The 21,754-nt window shown below is 34.5% G+C and overlaps 1 protein-coding gene and 1 long non-coding RNA gene across 2 annotated transcripts; both read right to left on the reverse strand.

Annotated features, from left to right (window-relative positions):
* Positions 1-10,792: 10,792 nt before the first annotated feature.
* Positions 10,793-15,048, reverse strand: LOC130709885 (uncharacterized). Its single transcript, XR_009010216.1, has 6 exons — positions 14,547-15,048; positions 14,112-14,241; positions 13,162-13,238; positions 13,037-13,067; positions 11,838-11,920; positions 10,793-11,155 (listed from the first exon to the last, which is right to left on the reverse strand). It is a non-coding gene; the product is annotated as an uncharacterized LOC130709885 (long non-coding RNA).
* Positions 15,049-16,120: 1,072 nt separating this feature from the next.
* Positions 16,121-17,253, reverse strand: LOC130712884 (uncharacterized). The gene is made up of 2 exons (XM_057562700.1): positions 16,710-17,253; positions 16,121-16,380 (listed from the first exon to the last, which is right to left on the reverse strand). Exons 1-2 carry the CDS (start codon positions 17,251-17,253, stop codon positions 16,121-16,123), a joined length of 804 nt encoding a protein of 267 aa, XP_057418683.1.
* Positions 17,254-21,754: the final 4,501 nt, after the last annotated feature.

Consider the following 21,754-nt stretch of genomic DNA (forward strand, 5'->3'; position numbering starts at 1 on the left):
AATAAAAAGATTGTTGCAAACATATGTGACACAACACAAACGAACAAAGTAGAATAAATAAATAAAAAGAAACAGAGTTTAACAAAAATAAATCAACGTTAAAGAAAAAGAAAAACGAAGAGATCCTAAAAACTAAGGTTTATCAGTTCGACGCAGAAGTTCCATCATCATGTGCTTCATTTCAATTAGCATGGATTCATGAATGTCAAGACGCTGCTCCATGATGTCGAGTCTGGATGAGCTTGACTGAGTAGAACCGGAAGGAACATTCTGAGCAGCTTGAGGATCTGGAATGGAAGCAGAAGCAGCAGGAGTAAACACTACTGGTGCAAGTGCTTGGCATCTAAGGGCTTCAGCCTCAGCTTCAAGTCGTTCTGCCTCTAGTCTGGCTTGTTCAGCTTGAGCTGCTGCTTGACGTGCAGCTTCTTCTGCTTGAGCTTTCTTTCTCTTGGCTTCTTCAATAGCTTCAAGAAGCTTATTTCTCTGTTCTTGTTCATGAAGAGCCACCCTTCGAGCAAACCTTTGCTTGGCAGCCTCAATCCTCTGACTTCCCTCTGCATGCAGGAGCTGCATCATAATTGGAACTTGAGCCACTAGCCAAGTGCCCAGAGTGTTCCACTCATCAGCCACACGTTCAGCATTCTCACTGAGGTCAGTCTGACCGTGCACATTGCGTAGCCTCAAGGAGGCTTCATGATAGAAAATATTGATGCACTCAGAGAGAGATGTGGGTCGGAGGGGAGTATAAGGAATTATGGAGAGGTTGGTTTCAGGAAAGGCTGGGTGATTGCTGCTGTGAGCTTTAGAGGCACCTTGTGGAGAGCCAATGTTAAACATTTGAGCATTGGGTTCAGAGGTTCCAAGGTGAGGTTCTGAAGTTTCAACCAGAGGATGAGGGGATCTAACCGAGGATTGGTTAGACACAGATTGTTCTGGTTCAGGTTCTGGTTGAATAGGCTCTTGTTGGTCAGGGGCAGGGTGAGCTTGTTGAGCCAAAGGGTCTGCCTCTTGTAAAGGATTGGCCAAGATAGGTTCATCTGGGTCAACTAGACGTTCAGGTCTAGGGCCAGGATATCTCCTAGGGCTTGGACAAGTGAGATAATACTCTTCTAAGGTAGACACCTTTTCTTTTCTGACCTCCATGAATTTTCTAATGGATTCAGAGTTATTGGAGGGAGAAGAGTCAGCAACATTGGTTGGGAAGGATACAGGTGTATAGGCTGTGGAAGAGTCTGTATCAGTAGTTCTGGGAGCCAGACGTTCTGATGCTCTTGGGACAGAGTGATCAGAGGTTCTGGGTCCAGGTTCTGTTTGGGTAGGCTCTGGTTGGTCATGAATGATGGGTTCAGAAGTTAATGGGTTGTATGGAATGGTAATGGGAGAGGTTGGTTCTTCTGACCTAGAGGGTTGGTTCTGAAGCAAATTCCAGAGAGGTGCTTCAGTAGGAGAAGGTTGAAAGAATGAAGATCTTGGGGAATGTGGTGGAGAGGTGGTTTGTGCAGCTGGTTGGGATTCAGGAATAGGAGGGAGGGGATTTGAAGAGTGTTTGAGCATGGCAGATATGGGGAGTGCATCAAATAAATTCAAATCATCATCAGAAGCAATTGCAGACTTACATGAAAGTGCTGATGATCTTGTCACTCTGGCAGGAGGTTCAGTCCTTCTGATCACATCAGCAGCTGGTTCCACCCGAGTAGGCTTCACCACGATTCTGACCTGCTTCTTCTTCTTCTTAGGAGGACCATCCTCATTATCACCATCATCACCATCATCACCATCATCACCATCATCAGGCTTGCTGGTTTCATCTTGCTTTCTCTTGAGTTGACCAGCCTTCTTCTTTTTGATCAGAGGGACATCTGATTCTTCAGAGGATTCTTCTAGGACCATCTTCCTCTGAACTTTCTTCTTGGGAGGAGAAGGAAACTCTGGAGCTGGCGGCAGTCTGCTGAAGAAGTCATCGAGATCAATTTCGAATCCTTGAGCCCTTAGGTCTTCAACATAGCACCTAATGGCGTCAGGATTGTCTGCCTGTGCCCACAGAGGGTAGTCATTCAGAGGCATCCTTCTGCTTCTGATCTCAGAAGATGTGTCTTCATGGGCAGGAGCAATCTTCTTCTTGATTAGGCCCATCTTCTTTAGAGAGTTTGCCGTGAAGACATCACTGACAATGGTGGTCAGATCCTCTGTGCATCCAGCATTTATCAGATCTTGAACGAGGCCACTCTCAATGAAGAGATCAGACAAGAGTCTCCCGAAGGGAATATACTTGATCGCTGACTTGATGGAGGCAGTGGTACGAGACTTCCGGATACATTCCTTCAAGTAGGAGAACAGGAAGTAGGGAAGGCAGATCTTCTTCTGGTCTTGGATGAAGAACAACATCACCTTCTGGTTGAAGTTGATGTAGTCTGGAGAACTGCCCTTTGGTCTCTGGTTTATGCAGTGGAGCAAAATTTTGTGCCAGATCCTGAGCTTGGGATGAAGGTCCATCACCTTGTAATTCGTCTTGCCCGGTTTGTAAGTGGTGTACAGGGCCTGGTTGATTGTATCCTTGGTGCTGGGTTTCAGCTTCGATTTCGTGAGTTGGAAACGATACCCAAAAGCAGTGTCTGCACCCAGCAAGTTTACGAAGGACTTCTCTGTGATGATGATCTTTCTTCCAAGAATGTAAGATACCACCTGAGTATCATCGCAGTCGGCGTGCTTCCAGAATTCCTTGATCAGTTTATCATACACCGGTCCTCGAAGTCTGTTGAAGTAATTTCCCCAACCTTGAACTTGGACTTGAGGACGAAGATCATACCCATTTGCAGCCAGGTTGTCGAGGTCGAATCTCCATTCTTCCAGGACTTGAAGTTCCTCAGGAGCAAATACGCAGTGAACGGCACAGCCCCGTTCTGCAATTGGAAGAATCTTCTCTTGAGCTTGACCTTGATCTGGTGTCGGATTCTCAGGGCCCCTTTGACCCGTTGCTAGACCAACTACCATGTGAGGGAACTGGGTTGCATCTGCAGTAGTTCTTCTGGTTTGACACACCATTTTTGAAGCGGTTTAAGGTTTAAGGTAGAAGATGAAGGTTGAAAGATGAAGAGAGATCGAGAGAGAAATCGAGGATAAGCGGTTTTGAAAAGCAGAGAGAAAGAGAGTAAAAACCGGAAGTGAACGAGATCGTGTGTGTATAGTGGGTTTTAACAAATAACCGTTGTTGATTCAAAAGCACTTTAAGATCAACGGTTGAAAATTAAAGATAGATAGTAACAGTAAATACACAAATCACACACTGGAGAGAAGCACATCTACACGCAATCATAACAGACTGTCACACGGGCACAAGGAACTATGCATCAGAAATACTGACACACGTGTTGCTGTCTCAGCTTCAGAGTCAGTACCAGTGGGTACACACACTCTGATTGAGTTACCTTCTGGACTAGACATCTTCTGATCAAGAAGTATCATAGTCAGAGGTTCTGATCCATCTTCACTCTGGACAAAAGTCCATGTTCAGATTTTTCAGAATAAAATTAAATCTATCCTCTGCTAAGGGCTTTGTAAAGATATATGCCCATTGATGGTCAGTATCAACAAACTTCAAAAGAAGTACGCCCTTCTGTACATAATCTCTAATAAAGTGATACTTTACCTCAATGTGCTTTGCCCTTGAATGCAAGATAGGATTCTTACTCAATGAGATTGCAGCAGTGTTATCACAATAGATTGGGATATTGCTCTCAAGGATCTGATAATCCTCCAGCTGATGTTTCATCCAGAGCATCTGAGTGCTGCATATTGCTGCTGAGATATATTCTGCCTCTGCAGTTGATAGTGCAATGGTTGATTGCCTCTTGCTTGCCCATGAGACTAGATTGCTTCCCAGAAATTGACAATTTCCAGAAGTACTTTTTCTCTCTGTTCTATCTCCAGCATAATCAGCATCACAGTAACCTGAAAGCTTATACTCTGATGTTTTCTTATACATCAAGCCAAGGTTAGTGGTTCCTTTCAGATACCTTAGGATCCTCTTAACAGCAGTTAAGTGGGTTTCCCTTGGATCTGATTGGAAACGAGCACATAAATGAACACTAAATAGTATGTCTGGCCTAGATGCAGTTAAGTATAGAAGTGAACCTATCATGCCACGATAAAGCTTCTGACATACTTTACCACTTTTATCTTCTTTCTCCAGAATGCATGTAGGATGCATTGGAGTCTTGGCCACTGTAGATTCCAGCATATTGAACTTCTTCAGAAGTTCTTTAGTGTACTTGCTCTGATGGATATATGTTCCTTCTGGTGTTTGATCAACTTGTATTCCCAGAAAGTACTTTAATTCTCCCATCATACTCATCTCAAATTCAGCCTGCATCATCTCAGAAAATTCTTTGCATAGAGATTGATTAGCAGAACCAAATATAATATCATCAACATAAATTTGCACAATTAAGATATCATCTTTATAAGTCTTGCAAAAAAGAGTTGTATCTACTTTACCCCTTACAAACTCATTCTCCAGAAGGAATGAGCTAAGTCTCTCATACCATGCTCTGGGAGCTTGCTTCAGACCGTAGAGTGATTTCTTCAATTTGAACACATGGTCTGGTTTCTTCTCATCTTCAAAACCTGGGGGTTGATGAACATAGACTTCCTCTGAGATATAACCATTTAGGAAGGCACTCTTCACGTCCATCTGATGTAGAACTATGTTGTGATTTACTGAGAAAGAGATCAACAGTCTGATTGCCTCCAGTCTTGCTACTGGAGCAAATGTTTCAGTGTAGTCTATTCCTTCCTGTTGGCTGTAGCCTTGAGCAACTAGCCTTGCCTTGTTTCTGACTACATCTCCTTTCTCATTCAGCTTGTTTCTGAATACCCATTTCGTTCCAATAACATGGACACTCTCAGGCTTCTTCACTAAGCTCCAAACATCGTTCTTGGAGAATTGATTCAATTCTTCTTCCATGGCCAGAATCCAATCCTTGTCCTGAAGAGCTTCATCTATGGACTTGGGTTCAATTAAGGACACCAATCCTTTCAGACTGAGCAAGGTCTCTTCAGAGGGTCTGAAGGCAGATCTGGTTCTGACTGGTTCGTCTTTGTTGCCCAGAATCAATTCCTTAGGGTGAGCTGCAGTGATTCTGCTCTTCTTCAGAGTTTGTGAGTTAGAGGGACCAGCTTCTTCCTCTGGTTCATCTTCCTCTGGCTCATCTTCCTCTGGAGCTTTACCTTTGTCAGAAACATTAATGCTTAAATCTGCAAACTTTTCAACTAGCTTTGACTGGTCAGAGTCAAGCTTATCGTCAAATCTAACATGAATAGATTCTTCAATAGTCTTAGCATCAGTATTATAAAATCTAAAACCTTTAGATCTCTCAGAGTAACCGAGTAATAGACACTTAGAAGACTTAGCATCAAATTTATGCAATCTATCCTTAGTATTGAGAACATAACAAACACAGCCAAAAGGATGAAAATAAGAAATGTTGGGCTTTATGTTCTTCCACAATTCATAAGGAGTCTTATTCAGAATTGGTCTCACAGAGATTCTGTTCTGAATGTAACATGCTGTATTTACTGCCTCTGCCCAAAAGTGCTTAGCCATGCCAGTTTCTTGGAGCATGGTTCTAGCCATCTCCTGAAGAGTTCTGTTCTTCCTCTCAACAACACCATTTTGTTGAGGAGTTCTGGGACAAGAGAAATCATGTGCAATTCCATAGGAATCAAACAGACTCTCAAACTTGTCATTCTCAAACTCTCCACCATGGTCACTTCTGACATGCACAATCCTACAAGCCTTCTCGTTTTGCACTTGAGCAATGAAGGTAGAGAACACAGCATGAGACTCATCCTTGCGGGTTAGAAATTTTACCCATGTCCAGCGGCTATAGTCATCAACGATAACCATCCCATATCTCTTGCCACCTATAGACTCAGTTTTCACTGGTCCAAAAAGCAGAAGTTCCAACGGCCTTGAGGTTGAGACAACATTCTTTGCCTTGAAAGGGACTTTTGTGAATTTGCCTTTCTGACATGCTTCACAAAGAGCGTCTGAAGCGAACTTCAGATTGGGTAAGCCCCTGACAAGGTTTAGCTTGCTCAGCTGAGAAATCTTTCTCATACTGGCATGCCCTAACCGTCTATGCCATACCCACTGCTCTTCATTAACAGACAGAAGGCACTTCACATTCTGAGCCTCCAACTCAGATAATCTGATCTTATAAATGTTGTTCTTCCTCTTGCTGTTAAACAGAACAGAGCCATCGATTTGACTTACAGCCCGACAGGACTTTTGATTGAATATAACATCATAACCCTTGTCAGCTAATTGACTTATAGACAATAAGTTATGTGTTAAGCCGTCTACCAATAACACATTATCAATGCATGGACTACTATCTACACAAATAGTACCAGTACCAACAATTTTACCCTTTTCATTTCCTCCAAAGCCAACTTCGCCTCCAGGCTTAAGTTTCAGCTCTCGGAACATACGCCTTTCTCCCGTCATGTGACGCGAGCATCCACTGTCCAGATACCATGATTGGTGTTTCAGTGGAGCTATCAAGGATATCTGCAACATAGATAATCTTGTCCTTAGGTACCCACTTTCTGGGTCCTCTCTTGTTAGTTACCCCAGAGGTTCTGATCACCTTGGGTGTCTCAACATGATATTTTAAAGGAATATTTGCATGATATTTAGTCATAGAGAAGGATCCCTTTTTAAGAGGGTTTTTATCAACTTTAGCAGGTACAGGATCAGGCAATATGGTACCAGAGGGAACAAAGCATTCATACAAGGATTTAGCTTTAGACACAGAGGGCTCATTTCTAATTGGTTTAGAATAGCCAATGCCATGCATTCCATTTCTGCTTACGCCATAGATCATTGAAGCCATTAAGCTTCTATCCACGCTTTTAGCTAGGAATCTTTGAAAAGACTTTTCATACTTAGATTCATTTCTACAATCAGAGGCATCACAGGCAACAATTTCTTCTAACTTAGCAATCTGGTTCTTAAGCACAGAGTTAGAATTTATCAAGGCATGATTATCATTTTTCAAATCAGAAATAATTTTCTCATGTTCAGAAGGAGTCTTGGAAACAGCAGATAAGTTCTTTTTAAGCTTCTTATGCTTAGACAATAAGGAGTTATACTTATCCATAATATCAGATAATGCATGTTTCAGTTCAGAGGTAGAGAAAGAAGCGAATACCTCATTTTAATCGTCTGAGTTAGGATTTCCTTCTGATTCTGAGTCAGAGTCAACAGCTCCCTTTGACTCTGCTTCCTTGTCCTTGACAATAGCCATGAGTCCTTGGACTTCACCATCAGAGTCAACATCCTCTGACTCTGATTCATCAAATGTCACCATCAGACTCTTCTTTGTCTTGAAGTGCTTCTTTGGCTTCTTGTCCTTCTTCAATTTTGGACAGTCACTTTTGTAGTGCCCTGATTCTTTGCACTCAAAGCATGTGACTTCCTTAAGTGAGGACTTCTTCTGACCTGAGGATTCAGACTTTCCTCTCGCCTTTCCAGAGCCTTTGTATTTGCTCTGCCTGTGCTTCCAGATGCGATTGAGTCTCTTGGAGATCAGAGTCAGCTCATCTTCATCAGAATCTTCTGATGCTTCTTCAGATTCCTCTTCTTCAGCTTGAAGAGCTTTTGACTTCTCAACCTTAGCCTTTTCAGATTTAGACTTCAAGGCTATGGACTTTTTCCTCAGATCTTGCATCTCTGAGCGCTTCAGCTCATGGCATTTCAAAATGCTGATGAGTTCTTCTAAACTCATATTCTCAATGTCTCTCGTGAGCTCTATTGAAGTCACTAAAGGCATCCAACTTTCAGGAAGACACCTGATGACCCTTATGACATGATCTTTTGTTGTGTAGCTCTTGTTGAGAGGTCGTATGCCAGCTACAAGCAACTGAAATCTGGAGAACATTTCTTCAATGGACTCATTTGGCTCCATGATGAAGGATTCATACTTTTGGATCAAAGACAATGCCTTTGACTCTTTGACTTTCTTGTTTCCTTCATGAGACATCTTCAGAGATTCGAAAATGCCTTTCGCAAACTCACGATCTGTAATCTTCTGGTATTCTTCATAGGAAATAGCACTTAGAAGAATTGCTCTTGCTTTGTGATGTTGTGAGTACAGCTTCTTTTGATCTGCAGTCATCTCTGACCTTGGAATCTTCTTGCCATCTGCATCAACTGGACGCTCGTAGCCATCCACAATAATATCCCAGAGATCTGCATCGAAACCCAGAAAGAAACTTTCCAGTCTATCTTTCCAATATTCGAACCTTTGACCGTCGAACATAGGAGGCTTTGCATTGTAACCATCTCTTTGAGTTTCACTGGTGGTGGCAGCCATTGTTTTTCACACCGGCCCGGATCACTGAACACTATTAGGTGTGGTAATCAGAACTTGCGCTCTGATACCAATTGAAGGTATGAAAAACGGTAGAAAGGGGGGTTTGAATAACGTTTTTAGTATAAAACTTCCACCTTAAAGATTTTGACAAATCTTTCGAGAACTTAAGTGCTAAAGAAAAGAGATAGAAAAGCACACAAGGATTTTATCCTGGTTCACTTGATAAATCACTCAAGCTACTCCAGTCCACCCGTTAAGGTGATTTCTTCCTTCTTAGAATGAAGGCAATCCACTAATCAGGTAAGAGTTACAACTGCACTTGAAACCTACAAGTGACTAACAATTACACTGACTTAGCTCACACTAAGATTCACTCTCTTAGTCTTCTCTAGGATCCGATCAACCTTGATCTCCTAAAGGAACTAAACAAACTGTTTATCAAAGAATTGTTTACAAGAGATTTGCTTCTAAAAAGCTAATAGTAAACTCAATGAATTTCAGATGAAAGAAAGCTTAGAAGTATTTAAGTTTGTCTTGCGCGTATGTGAATGCTTCTAGCCGCTTCTTTCAGTCTTCAGCCTCTTTATATACTCCAAGGATTAGGGTTGAGCGTTGCATGGGAAATGCTACCGTTGGAGGGCAGTTCTGGAAAATCCAGCTTCTGCTGTGTCTGAGACTGTTAGGTAGGTCGTCAGGAAGGTACAGTTGCTTTTGTACTTGGATAGCGACTTGACCTTTAAACCTAGGAGACTTCTGATCAGGGGATGCTTCATATAGGAACTTGTGAAGCCGGTTGATAAGAGTCAGAGGGAAAGCCCAGATCCTCTGACCATTGTTTCTTCTGATTCTGAACTCAGAGGGAAGAACATGGTCTTCAGAGTATCTTGCTTCTGGACATCAGAGTTTCCACTATTCAGCTTCTGGATCTTCAGAGTCTTCTACACCATCAGAATGTCTGAGCCTTCAGTGTTTCTTGGTTATCAGACTTTCTGGATCTTCAGAGCTTCTAGTGACTGAGTCCACATCAGAGTTTGTATAACTTCAGAACTTCTGAAGCTTTTCCACTGTTCATACTGAACATGGTGAATGCGAAAGCGTTGCTTGGGTTGCTCTTTATACACAGTGCTTCTGATTTGTGTGAAATTGAGTTGAGGTCAGAGCCTGTAAATAGCACACTCAGAAAAACACGTTAGAGTACCACAATTGTTCATATCAAAAGGTTAACTTGTAATCATCAAAACATAGAGTTGTACTACTAGATCAAAACTTGATCTTACAGGAGTTTCATATGAATTTATGTCCGTGAATTAAATTAAAGTACAATTACATATTTAATAATAGCGAAATTGTTTATGGTTTACATACCTTTCGATCCATCAACAACAGATTATAGAACGAACCATCATGTCCTTCCTCATATTCTTCCTCCTCTTCTTCAGCAAACCACGCGCTTATTACTCGAACGACAATAGTCCAATCATGTGCTAAAGGAGTCAGTTGGTCAAGTAGGTTATAGTTCGGATTCATGATGCAAGGAAGTTTTGGAGATGAAAACTAACGTATGTTAATTTTGGCCTGAACTTGTGTATAAAAGGAGATGTATACTAAAGTATATATATATACTAGCATATAACCCGTTTACCCGTGCGATGCACGGGAAATATATTTAACAATTCATTCAGACTAATTTTGTGATAAACACAAATTATATAATCATTGATGTCATATCAAATAAATTAATAATCATTTTTATTTATCATTGATGACATTTTCTATTTATTATAGATGACATTGTACCCTTACTTTATGAGTAATATCTATAATTTTAATATGACTTATTTTAATGCACAAAAATATAAATAATACTATTTATGATTATTAATACAAATAACATCATCAACATGGGTCCTTGTGAGTATTGAAGATGTCAGTGACAGTGGCACAATTCTATTGTCATTTAGTTGAGCCCCAACCCTAGCTTCCTGCAACATTGCCTAAATGTGTTATTATTTGTCCTTATTGCATAGAATCATTTTCCATTTGAAACGCATAGAATCATTTTCCATTTGAAACAGCACAAGTTTTCCAGTAATGTTAAAAAAGTTTTTAAGTACTAAGTTTTGTAACGGCCTAAGTTTAACTAAGCACTCTATTGTGAATTAGAGGATCCTCATGAGAACAAATTACATAATCAGTTTTTCACCTACATTAAAATCCTGTTGGAGTGTAAATTATCATTTCTATTTATTTAACACTTGTTCTTCTTTTTCTACCCCCTCATTCTCCTACTCAAGTTACTCCCAACTGACAAACATTTCATAAGGGATGAAATTATATGATCATGACTTGAACACAACCATAAATTACCAGTTAAATATAATTGCGAATTGAGAAGTATAGAGCAAGAAAAAATATGAACAAATTACATATTATACATGACATAAGAGTCTTGATTTTACATCTAAGGATCAAGATGATTGATTTTGGAGGAAAGACAGACAAAATTTGGAACCAGAATTTATGTTAAGAGTGAGAAATTGAGAATGAGTGCCTCCCTAATCAAAAAACTTCATTCTTGTGCCGTCATAATTGAAGAACTTAAACTCAAGCATAATTGATATGTCCCTTCCCTATCACAATTTTGATGGCTCACCTTCTCCTCATTCTTGTGCCGTCACAATTTAATGCATCTTCCCTTCATTTATAAGCCCAACAGACTCGAGCTCCTATTCTCCATAGATACACCTTGTCATATTCCTCCCTCTACCAACAGAGACCTGCACAAAAACACAAAAAATGAGCTTGATTGTCAGTAGATATAGCAAAAAAGAGAAAGAAACCCACGGTCAGGTACATTCCAACTCATAAGTAAATAAAAGACTGATTGAATGACAACCTTCTAATATGAAGTAAAAGGTAAAGCAACTGGGAGAGGAGTATGAAATAATAAAGTAAAAGTAGATAATTAGAATTGTATTGAACTATGGGTTATCATTAGAATATAAAAATAGAAAATTAACCCAAAAGAGATGAACAGGGCCACCCCATAAAAGGGACAACAAAAGTAACTTTGCAGTTCATCTTAACTGTAAGTAGAATACAAATATTACAAATCTAAGGCTGAAGGTAGTCTTACTTGAACTGGATTTGTATATTATACATATAGAAAATGGCAAATACCTTTGATTTTCTTATCAATTTATCCCAACAGATTACCCTGATGTAGAGATGTTCTACTCTCTTGTTAACTTGTAAAGAACAGAAAAAAAATTCAATAAAATATGGCAGGTGTAAGCAAGGGGAAAATAAAAGGATTGTGTTACTAAAATTATGATATTAAGGCAACATAACCCTCACTTTCCCATGTATCTCTACTTTCCATGTTCTCCCATTCTCTTTGTAACATAGTTGGAAACTAATTTAGGATTTCATAGTTGGATAGATCAATATAATACAAACCTTTTAAGCAATGAGGTATGATCGTTGAGTTCTCCAATGTGAAACTTTAAGCCTTTCAACTTTAAGAGTCATAAGAACTCTAACTGTAAAACCATCAAAGTGGGTATGATTAGATCAGCAGATTGGGAAACTTTAGAATAAGATTAGGAAAAAATAATGCAACAGGGAAACAACAACACGTTCAACTACAAAACATAAAAAAAAGTTTATCTTACACACCAACACCTACTAATTAATTATTGTGAGTATGACTAAGAAATAGAGTAATGGACAAACATACAAATAGGAAAACAGAGTGGAGATGCAGGGAAAACTTGGGCCATATTCCCCTCCTTTGTACTTCTGAAGTATAAAAGTTAACTTCAGCGCTAAAATAAGTAGTAACTCTGAATGGGTAGGAGATAGAAAAAGGTCGAAAACACATGAAGTTCAGAAAAATGATAAACAGTTAAAATATTAAAAAGTTTACAAAAATCATATATGCAGTGTCATATATGCACTGGTATAAGATTAGGGGAATTTGAGACCTTGCATGGAAACACTCAGATAATGGGGGTTCTAGTAGCTGGGTTGATGGCCTATTCAAAATTTCAGTGTTGGGCACAATCATTGGTATCCTCTTATGGGCCTTATCTGAGTTGATAAATAGCAGAACATAAGCCAAGTGCATTTATTTCTGTAGTTTTGTTCAGAACTCTCAATCTTCAAGAAAAAAAATTTAAACTAAGAGATATTAGACACCATTGTTTTTTATAAAGAAAAAGCAGACAAAAGAGGAAGAAAGAAATGAAATGTTAGTTTGCTATATTGCAAGTTATGTGAAGGGAATATCGTGCGTATAATATTTTCCATTGCACTAAATCTACAAACACAAAAATTATAACTAATTGTTTCACAATAACATTGGCTAGAGAAACAGATTTGTGTACCCTTGTTATGGAAATTGCTCAATTTTCATCAGTAACCAAGCTTGAACTGTTTGAATAGAAGCTTCATATATTTTTATGAAAGAGACTTACACAATTCAAGAAGTTCCATGCTTAATGGTTTGAATTTGGTAATTTAGGATGATTGTCACTGTTCTGTAATCAAAATTTGAAGCATAGTTTATAAAAATAAAAACAATATAAAAATAATTAAGCTTTTCAGCACATCACCCAAACCAATTCTTGCAAGATGAGGATTTTCCTACCACCCACCTCATTCATGGTCTTTATCAGATATTTCCCCCTGCAATAAATAAAATAAATACATGAATTAAATTTGTCAGAACTGAAAACCTCCCAGGTTTGTTAGGAACCTAATGAAATACAAACACACTCACTTGCAAGTGGCTTTTGAATTCATACATTGACATGCCTTCCACATGTATCAGTTCACTAATATGTTTAGGAGTGGCCACTGCAAAACAAATAAAAACAACCAATTAGGCATACACACCATACAGTTCATTGACATTTCTGCAACTCATTATAAACCTACAAATTAGTGTCTTTTTTTGAAATTTCAACAGCTAAAGATGCTTAAGATCAGACCACCAAATAGTCATAGTAAGTTCAACAACTGAATATCCTAATAAGAGTGCAGGTTTCAAAGAGTTCATCATGAATACAAAGCGATAAACCATCAAAGAGGCCATCAACTAAAGATCATACCTTTTAAACCCTTTTCTTTTTAATCAGTATTTTGGGAGGCATCATCCATTCCAATAGAATAATTTCAACTTGGGAAGCATAATATTTTCTAAAATAAAAGGCCTCAAGCATCATTCAAGCGATCAAACATAAAATCAGCACCAAGTCTAAATTCTAATCACTCTTCTCTCCTTACTTCTTGCTTCAATCTATGTCAGCTCATTATGTAAATGACAATTGTAATATTACTTGCACAGTTGTATTAAATAGATAAGCTTTTGATTTTCTTTCACCTCCCCTTGGCCCTTTCAACATGGCAGTGCATAGTTGTATTAGATAGATAAGCTTTTGATTTTGCAGAAACAAAAATACATTATGAGTCGTTGATGTGTTGTATTACATAAGTAAAACAAAGAAAAATAGATAGTTATAATTAGATCTGTGTGAAGTCTGCATATATGTACCACTATTGCTATCTTATAGTGTTTACATCCTTGTATTGGAGAATCAAAGTACCAATCATGTATCCTTCTTCAGTGAGGAGAAGTTACTTTTCCTTCTTCTATTCCTTTGTTAAAACCATTAAAATTAAAAGCAACAAAAACAATGAAATACTACCATTTAAAAAAGAGGAACATACTAATTTACCGCCGACAAACAGTCCTTCAGCAAATTCAAGATCACAATTGCCAACTATGGAGCTCCCTTTCTGATCACCCTTGCTCTGATCTTTTATGCTTCTCTTACAGGACATAAGCTTTGAATGGAATCTGCATATAAAGGAGAAATAAGAGAATATGAGAATTCAAACAGAACAAACAAATCAATGAAATCAATGGAAATAAAGGGGATTTCAAACAGAAGGAGAGGGGAAATGTGTTGAACGGAAGTTCACATCAAGGGGTATTTATAGCTAAAATTCAAAACTACACTGACAGGACCACACCTCTAGCAGATGTAGGCAACCAGACTACAAAAGTGTAAACAAATATCCAAATCTCAATAAACAAATTCTATAATAAACATAAAGCTTGCAGAAGTATGAAAATTAATTGAGATTGGGATTGATACTGACCATTTGATCACAAAATCAACCTTCGAAGATGCATTCAACCCAAAAAGTTCGGCAACTGAGAAGAGGGAATGGCGGATGAACAGCAACCGGCGACGAAGACAAAGGCGACATCAGATCAATCGAAAAGACGAAGTTGATGGATTGGTGAGAAGTGGATGGAAAGAGCAACTTAAACACGGAAACACATCTAGGGTTTGGATGGATTTGGAGAAGTGGAAAGCTAGCTAGGGTTGATTTCAGAAGAGAAATCAATGAAAAAGAAGATGACGAAGGGTACAACGGAGTGGGTGAAGAGGGAGAGGCAACACGCGATTGCTAGCTAGCGTACGACGGAGTGGGTGGAGAGCAGAGGCAACACGCGATTGAGATGGGGATGATGAATGGTTAGTCGTATCCCAGAGGCCATTGGAAAAAAATGAAAACTAAAGGAAAGAAAGCCAGATGGCGAAAGCTGATTGGAGGTTTTGTAGGAATAGTGAATTGCAAACTTGAGAATAAGAAGTAGTAGATAGGCTTATTGCTCTTATGTGATTCCTAATTAATTTTGTTTTGATTTATTATTATTTTTTGTTGAAGCTCGAATTTTTTTTAGTATAAGTTGAGTTTTTTTTTTAAATTTAATGTGTTATTCAATTTTTTACTTGATTCTGAATTTTTAATTTATGTATGTAGGTTTTATTTACTTAATGAACGCACATAATTTTGTATAATTAATGTATATAATCAAGTAATTGTAATTAAGGAATTATTACTAAGTTGTTGCTTGATTTTTTAAAAACAAATCGATGTAATTAATGTACTTAATTGTGATGGATGAATTTTAAAATTAAATCAATGTTATTAATTTTGTTTTTTTTAATTCTAATTTAAAAGTATTTTAATTCGATTTTCCTAAATAGCAATCAACGGTTTTAAGGAAAGAAATTTTTAAGGAATATTTGTTAAAAATAATTGAATGTAATTAAGGCAGTTAGACTATTTTGTTATTTTGAATTTAATGTACTTTATCACGTTATTAATGCAATAAATTTAGTATTTTTTTAATAAATATGGTTTTTTACGCATTAAAGGTTGAAAAATACCTTTATTTAAATTTTAATTTTTTAAATGCTAAATATCATAAATGCGCTTGATTATTTATTGACTAAAAGTTAATGCAGAAAAAAATCATTAAATGTGTGACTAAAACACATAAATGCGCGTGATTATTTAAGGAATAAAAGTAAATGTAGGAAAAAGTCATGAAAATGCGTTTATTAATTTGTAATGTGAGAATTTATGATTTTTAATCACTTCTTTAATTTATTTATGTATTATTAAATTCATAGTGTAGTATGTTTCAATACGATTGTTCAACATTATTTTTGGACAATTAGTAAAGAAGCAAAACGTTTAAAGAAAACCAATAAATTTGTGATGCCTCATAAATTTTACCGTCATACAAATTTCATAAAATTCAGAATTATTTAGGATAGACTGATCGGAAATTGACGTCTTTCAAACTTAAACGGGTAACTTGAGACAGATGGAACCATGTCCATTCTTGGAATGAAAATGTCTTCTCCAATGTTGGTTCATGTTATTACAGTGGCCTTTATAACATTTGTTCCAAGATCAGCCACTATTAGCCGCGTTCCAATGCATAAACTGGCTGCTTGATCTATATTTCTCAATAGCATTATCGGAGCACCTTCCTTCAATATAATTTTTTGATTTGGTATTCCTGAGCATGTAATATCATTTAAGAATTCTGTAGTAAACCACTCTGATTGCAGTTCAGTGTCCTCGTCAGATTTGCAAGTGTTATCTGAGCTTAAGTACTCTGTTGTATTACCTGGTAGTAAATCAAGCATAAAATAATTAACTTTCTCAACACATTCCAATGTAGGACACAATATGCATCGTCCTTCCAAAAACTTTTCAGTCTTCATGTTCTGCACCAAATTGGGATATGCAAATCAATCCGGTCAAGAAGTGGATTTTCACTATCCTGTATCAAAAGATCTTTAGGAATTTCAATATCTGATTCACCACGCTCATTTGATTCGAAATCACCATCTCCGATTTTGAGAATTCAGTCAACAAATTCTTTAATTTCCGTTGCAAGCTCTGGTGAGCCTGTTGTGCGTAATCTCATGTTTTTAGTGAGCTTTAAAACTTTACAGTATTTCCAAAGATCAGAAGAATTTACTGTAGCAGATACAATGTCTTGCCTTCCACCTTTTGGAATAACTGGAAGAATTTGTCTGAAGTCACCACCAAGAACTACAACCTTACCGCCAAATGGTTTGTCCATGTTTCTTTCATCTTCCTGTCTCATGATATCGCGCAAAGTTCTACCAAGTGCCTCAAAACAATTCTTATTTAACATAGGAGCTTCATCCCAGATGATGAATTTGGCACAGATCAGTAAATTTGCCCTTAAACTATCTTGTTTGATGTTGCAAGTAGCTGTTTCATCGGTTTGCAATGGAATGCAAAATGTGGAATGTGTTGTTCTACCACCCGGCAACAACAAAGAAGCAATATCACTTGAAGCAACATTCAGAACAATCATACCCATTGAACGGATGGCTGCAGATAATGTATTCCAGACAAAAGTTTTGCCAGTTCCTCCATATCCATACAAAAAGTAAAATCTGCCACTATCAAACAACACCGATTGCATTATGCTGTCATATACACTCTTCCGTTCTGCTGTCATCATTGTTAGATAGGATGCATGTTTATTTGTCATTTCTTCTTTGTTGTAGTTAAGCTCATCTACTATGTATTTGTTTTGAAACTATTCCACATCATCAAAAATTGGATAAGGCAGACAACTATGTTCCTTTAGAGATTTGCCATTTCTTTAAAGTATTTTCTCTATCTTAGCCAAACACAAATTTTGTAACTGATCAACTTCAATACTTAGTCCTGAAAAAATCATCAAAGTCGATTTTTAATACCCCATAAAATTCGAAATTTATCATTAATTCATTTTAAAATTAGTAGATGCGTGTAAATATTAGTCCAGTAAGAAGGAATGTAGTAAAAAATTAATAGTATATTTAAAATTGTTATTTTTAATGAATAGGATATAGTTTTTACTTTTTTTTTTCACAATCTAAAAATAATCAATGAATAAAAATTAAAGTTTTTAAAAGATCGTCCCTAAGGTTTTAAATATGGTAATATTTATAAAAAAGGACATGAACACAAGTATTAAATATGGTAATATTTATAAAAAAGGAAATGAACGCGGTTTTTTAAAATGAAAAGAATATAACAGTATATATGTATTTATAATTTTGAATTAAAATCATTAAAATTTAAGTATTAAAACCTTTTTTTAAAGCGTTAAAGAATATTCGAAATTAAAGTTCTGATCATTGACTATCATTAATGTATTTTAGACACAATAAATAGGTGTGGAAAATATGTATCTTTTTAATGAACGGAAATTTGTTGTCAATGTTTGTATCCCTCTGTTCCTAAATAACCGACACTATTTTTAGCTGAATTTTGTTCCTAATTAGCTTCCACTTTACAAAGTTCAAGAGAACATTAATTATATTTTACCAATTGTACCATTCATTTATTGGTGGTAGGAAGATTGAAATGTTAGAATTAATAAGAGAGATAAATTGTATAATAGAAAGTTACATAGTACTTTTAATAAAACAAGATCATTAATTATTATTTCTTAATACTTGTGCAACAACCTTAAAATGTCAGCTCTATAGGCACAGAGGGAGTATTATGTATTGACTAATAATTATTAATTTTTAAAACCATTAAATAGGGGTATTAATGTTTTTTTAATATTGACTAAAATTTGAATGTTGTAAATCAAATTAATGTAACGTACACTCCGTCCGTTCCTTTTTAAGTGTCGTTTTAGCATAAAACTCTCTAATCAAGATAGTGGATTGTTAGAGTGTTTTTTCTCATTCTACCCTCTCACATTTTAATCATAAAGTCATAAAGCTCTCCAACTAAGATAGTGGATTGTTAGTTTTTTTCCACTCTCTCATATCATTAAACCATCTACCACTCTCACTCAATCATAAAGTCATAAAGCTCTTCATAGTTATTGAGAAAGGAGAATTTTATGGAAAATGTGATGTGGAGTTATTGAAAAAGTAAGGGTATGATTGACAAATAGAAACTTAAAACATCAAAATGACAGTTAAATAGGAACAAAAAAATTCTTCTAAAACGACACTTAAAAAGGAACGGAGGGAGTATGTAATTTCGTTGACTAACAATAATGTATTTAATAACATTAAATGACAATAAACACAATTTTAAATTAATTACACATGAACAAAGGAGTTAATTTGTATTTATAATTTTAAATTTAAATCATTAAAAATGATATTTAAAATCGTTTTTTCTTAAAACGTAGCAGGATAATCTTAAATTTTTGATCATTGACTAACATTAATGTTTTTTTAAAAAGTCAAATATGTGTGTAAAATAAATTTATATTTAAGGAACGAATTTTTTATAGTTAATGTTTTTATTATTAATTGACAAATAATTAATGAATGTTAAAAACCATTAAATAGGAGTATTATTGTTTTCTATCATTGACTAAAATTTGAATGTTGTAAATCATATTAAATTAATGTATATGTAATTTCGTTGACTAACATTAATGTTTTTACTAACATTAAATATCAATCAATTATAAACACCATTTTAAATTAATTACACATGAATAAAGTTCCTTAATGTCTTTTATGATTTTAAATAAGAAAATTAATATAATTAAGTGGTTTATATAAGGAAATTGAAGGAAATTAATAATTAATTTCAAAAATATTTTCCCTAAATAAATAGTTAATGCATTAAAATTTATTAAATTATTTTAAATTTCCTTATTTAAAAAAACGAAAATAGCATTTATTTCATAAAGCATTTAATGTCTTTTATGATTTTAAATAAGGAAATTAATATAATTAAGTGGTTTATATAAGGAAATTGAAGGAAATAAACAATTAATTTCGAAAATATTTTCCTTAAATAAATAGTCAATGCATTAAAATTTACTTAATTATTTTAAATTTCCTTATTTGAAAAAAAAAACGAAAATAGCATTTATTCCATAAAGCATTTAATGCCTTTTATAATTTTAAATAAGGAAATTAATATAATTAAGTGATTTATATAAGGAAATTAAAGGAAATAAATAATTCATTTCGAAAATATTTTACTTAAATAAATATTCAATTCATTAAAATTTATTTAATTATTTTAAATTTCTTTATTAAAAAAAACTAAAATAGCATTAATTCCATAAAGCATTTAATGTCTTTTATGAGTTTAAATAAGGAAATTAATATAGTTAAGTTGTTTATATAAGGAAATTGAAGTAAATAATTAATTAATGTCAAAAATATTTTCCTTAAATAAATAGTCAATGCATTAAAATTTATTTTATTATTTTTTTCCTTATTAAAAACAACGAAAATAGCATTTATTTCATAAAACATTTAATGTCTTTTATGATTTTAAATAAGGAAATTAATATAATTAAGTGGTCTATATAAGGAAATTGAAGGAAATAAATAATTAATTTCGAAAATATTTTCCATAAATAAATAGTCAATGCGTTAAAATTTATTTCATTATTTTAATTTTACTTATTTAAAAAAGACGAAAATAACATTTATTTCATAAAGCGTTTAATGTCTTTTATGATTTTAAATAAGGAAATTAATATAATTAAGTGGTTTATATAAGGAAATTGAAGGAAATAAATAATTAATTTAGAAAATATTTTATTAAATAAAATTTTTGTTATTTTTAAAGTCGTGAATACGTGATGATTGTTTTTAAATAGTATTTATTTAATTCTTTAATTACGTTATTAATTCATTCATTCATTCTCAAAATTTAATTCAATTCCATCAGATTTTTTTTAATAAATTACGTTATATATATAAAAATGGAAAGAAGGATGAGTTTTTTTTTCTTTTAAATAATCAATGGAGATACATTACGTTTTTTTTTTTAAATAAACGTTTTGTATATGGAAAAGGAAAAGAAGATCACATTTTTATTAAATAATTAATGGTATAATTAAAACTAATTAAATATTATAAGAGGTAATGGTATAATTAATTGAAAAAAAAAATTTGACGAAAAATTGGGAAATTAATTGAATATTTGACTGAATGTCGATGTGTATTTAATTTCTCAAAATTCTACACAAATTAATGCATTTTTAAACGCATTAAATACATGATTATTAAATTTAAATAGTAATTACTAATACATTTTCTATAAATAAGGAAATGAATTGAACCGAATTCAAATTTATTAAATAGCAATAATGTCGTGCTTTATTATTTTATAAATAAGTCTAGAATTAAAAAGAATTAAGACTAATTAAATAATAAAACAGATAATGGAAGATTTATTGCTCAATTTTGACTAACAATTAATTCAATATCAACGTTTTCAAATTTGTATACTTATTAATTATTTTGACGAAATAAAAAATTTAAAATTTAAATCACTAACCAATGTCGTCATTAATTTTTCTATAAATAAGGAAATAAATTGAATACAATTAAAATGAATTAAATAGCAATAATGTCGTGTTCTATTTTACTATAAATAAGTCAAGAATTAAAAAGCAATTAAGACTAATTAAATACTAAAACTGATAATGGAAGAGTTATTGCTCAATTTTGACTAAAAATTAATTCAATATCAATGTTTTCAAATTTGAATAATTATTAATTGTCTTGACGAAGTCAAAAATTTAGAATTTGAATCACAAACTAATGTCGTCATTAATTTTGCTATAAATAAGGAAATGAATTGAATACAATTAAAATTAATTAAATAGCAATAATGTCGTGTTCTATTTTACTATAAATAAGTCAAGAATTAAAAAGCAATTAAGACTAAAATATGTGATTTATACTTTTACAACGAAATTGGTGAGATCTACACATTATAGCTTCCAAGCGCCCCATATTGCCATAAACATCACAATCCGAAATTTCCAACATTAGAGTGCATTGTTCCTTTCTGTCGTGATATCTCGCCAGTTTTACTTTGCCTTGTGGAGTAAAAGTGATGGTACCAAATGCAAATTAATCAGCAAAATTGTAAGTCACAAAAACCTCTATTAGTGAGTTCTGTACATTACAACTTCCAAAACGATATCAGGATCTAGGAAGATACATAAAAAAAACAAAATTAAAACA

The sequence above is a fragment of the Lotus japonicus genome, chromosome 4 (genome assembly GCF_012489685.1).
Source record: "Lotus japonicus ecotype B-129 chromosome 4, LjGifu_v1.2".
In the NCBI taxonomy this organism is placed as follows: domain Eukaryota; kingdom Viridiplantae; phylum Streptophyta; class Magnoliopsida; order Fabales; family Fabaceae; genus Lotus; species Lotus japonicus.

What these genes read in the sequence shown, in the direction of transcription:
- LOC130712884 (XM_057562700.1), bottom strand. Translation starts at nt 17,253, where the DNA reads ATGATGACAGCAGAACGGAAGAGTGTATATGACAGCATAATGCAATCG. An exon ending in TTCTGATCTTTGGAAATACT is followed by an intron (nt 16,381 to 16,709) that starts GTAAAGTTTTAA and finishes ATTTACTACCAG; the next exon opens with GTAATACAACAGAGTACTTA.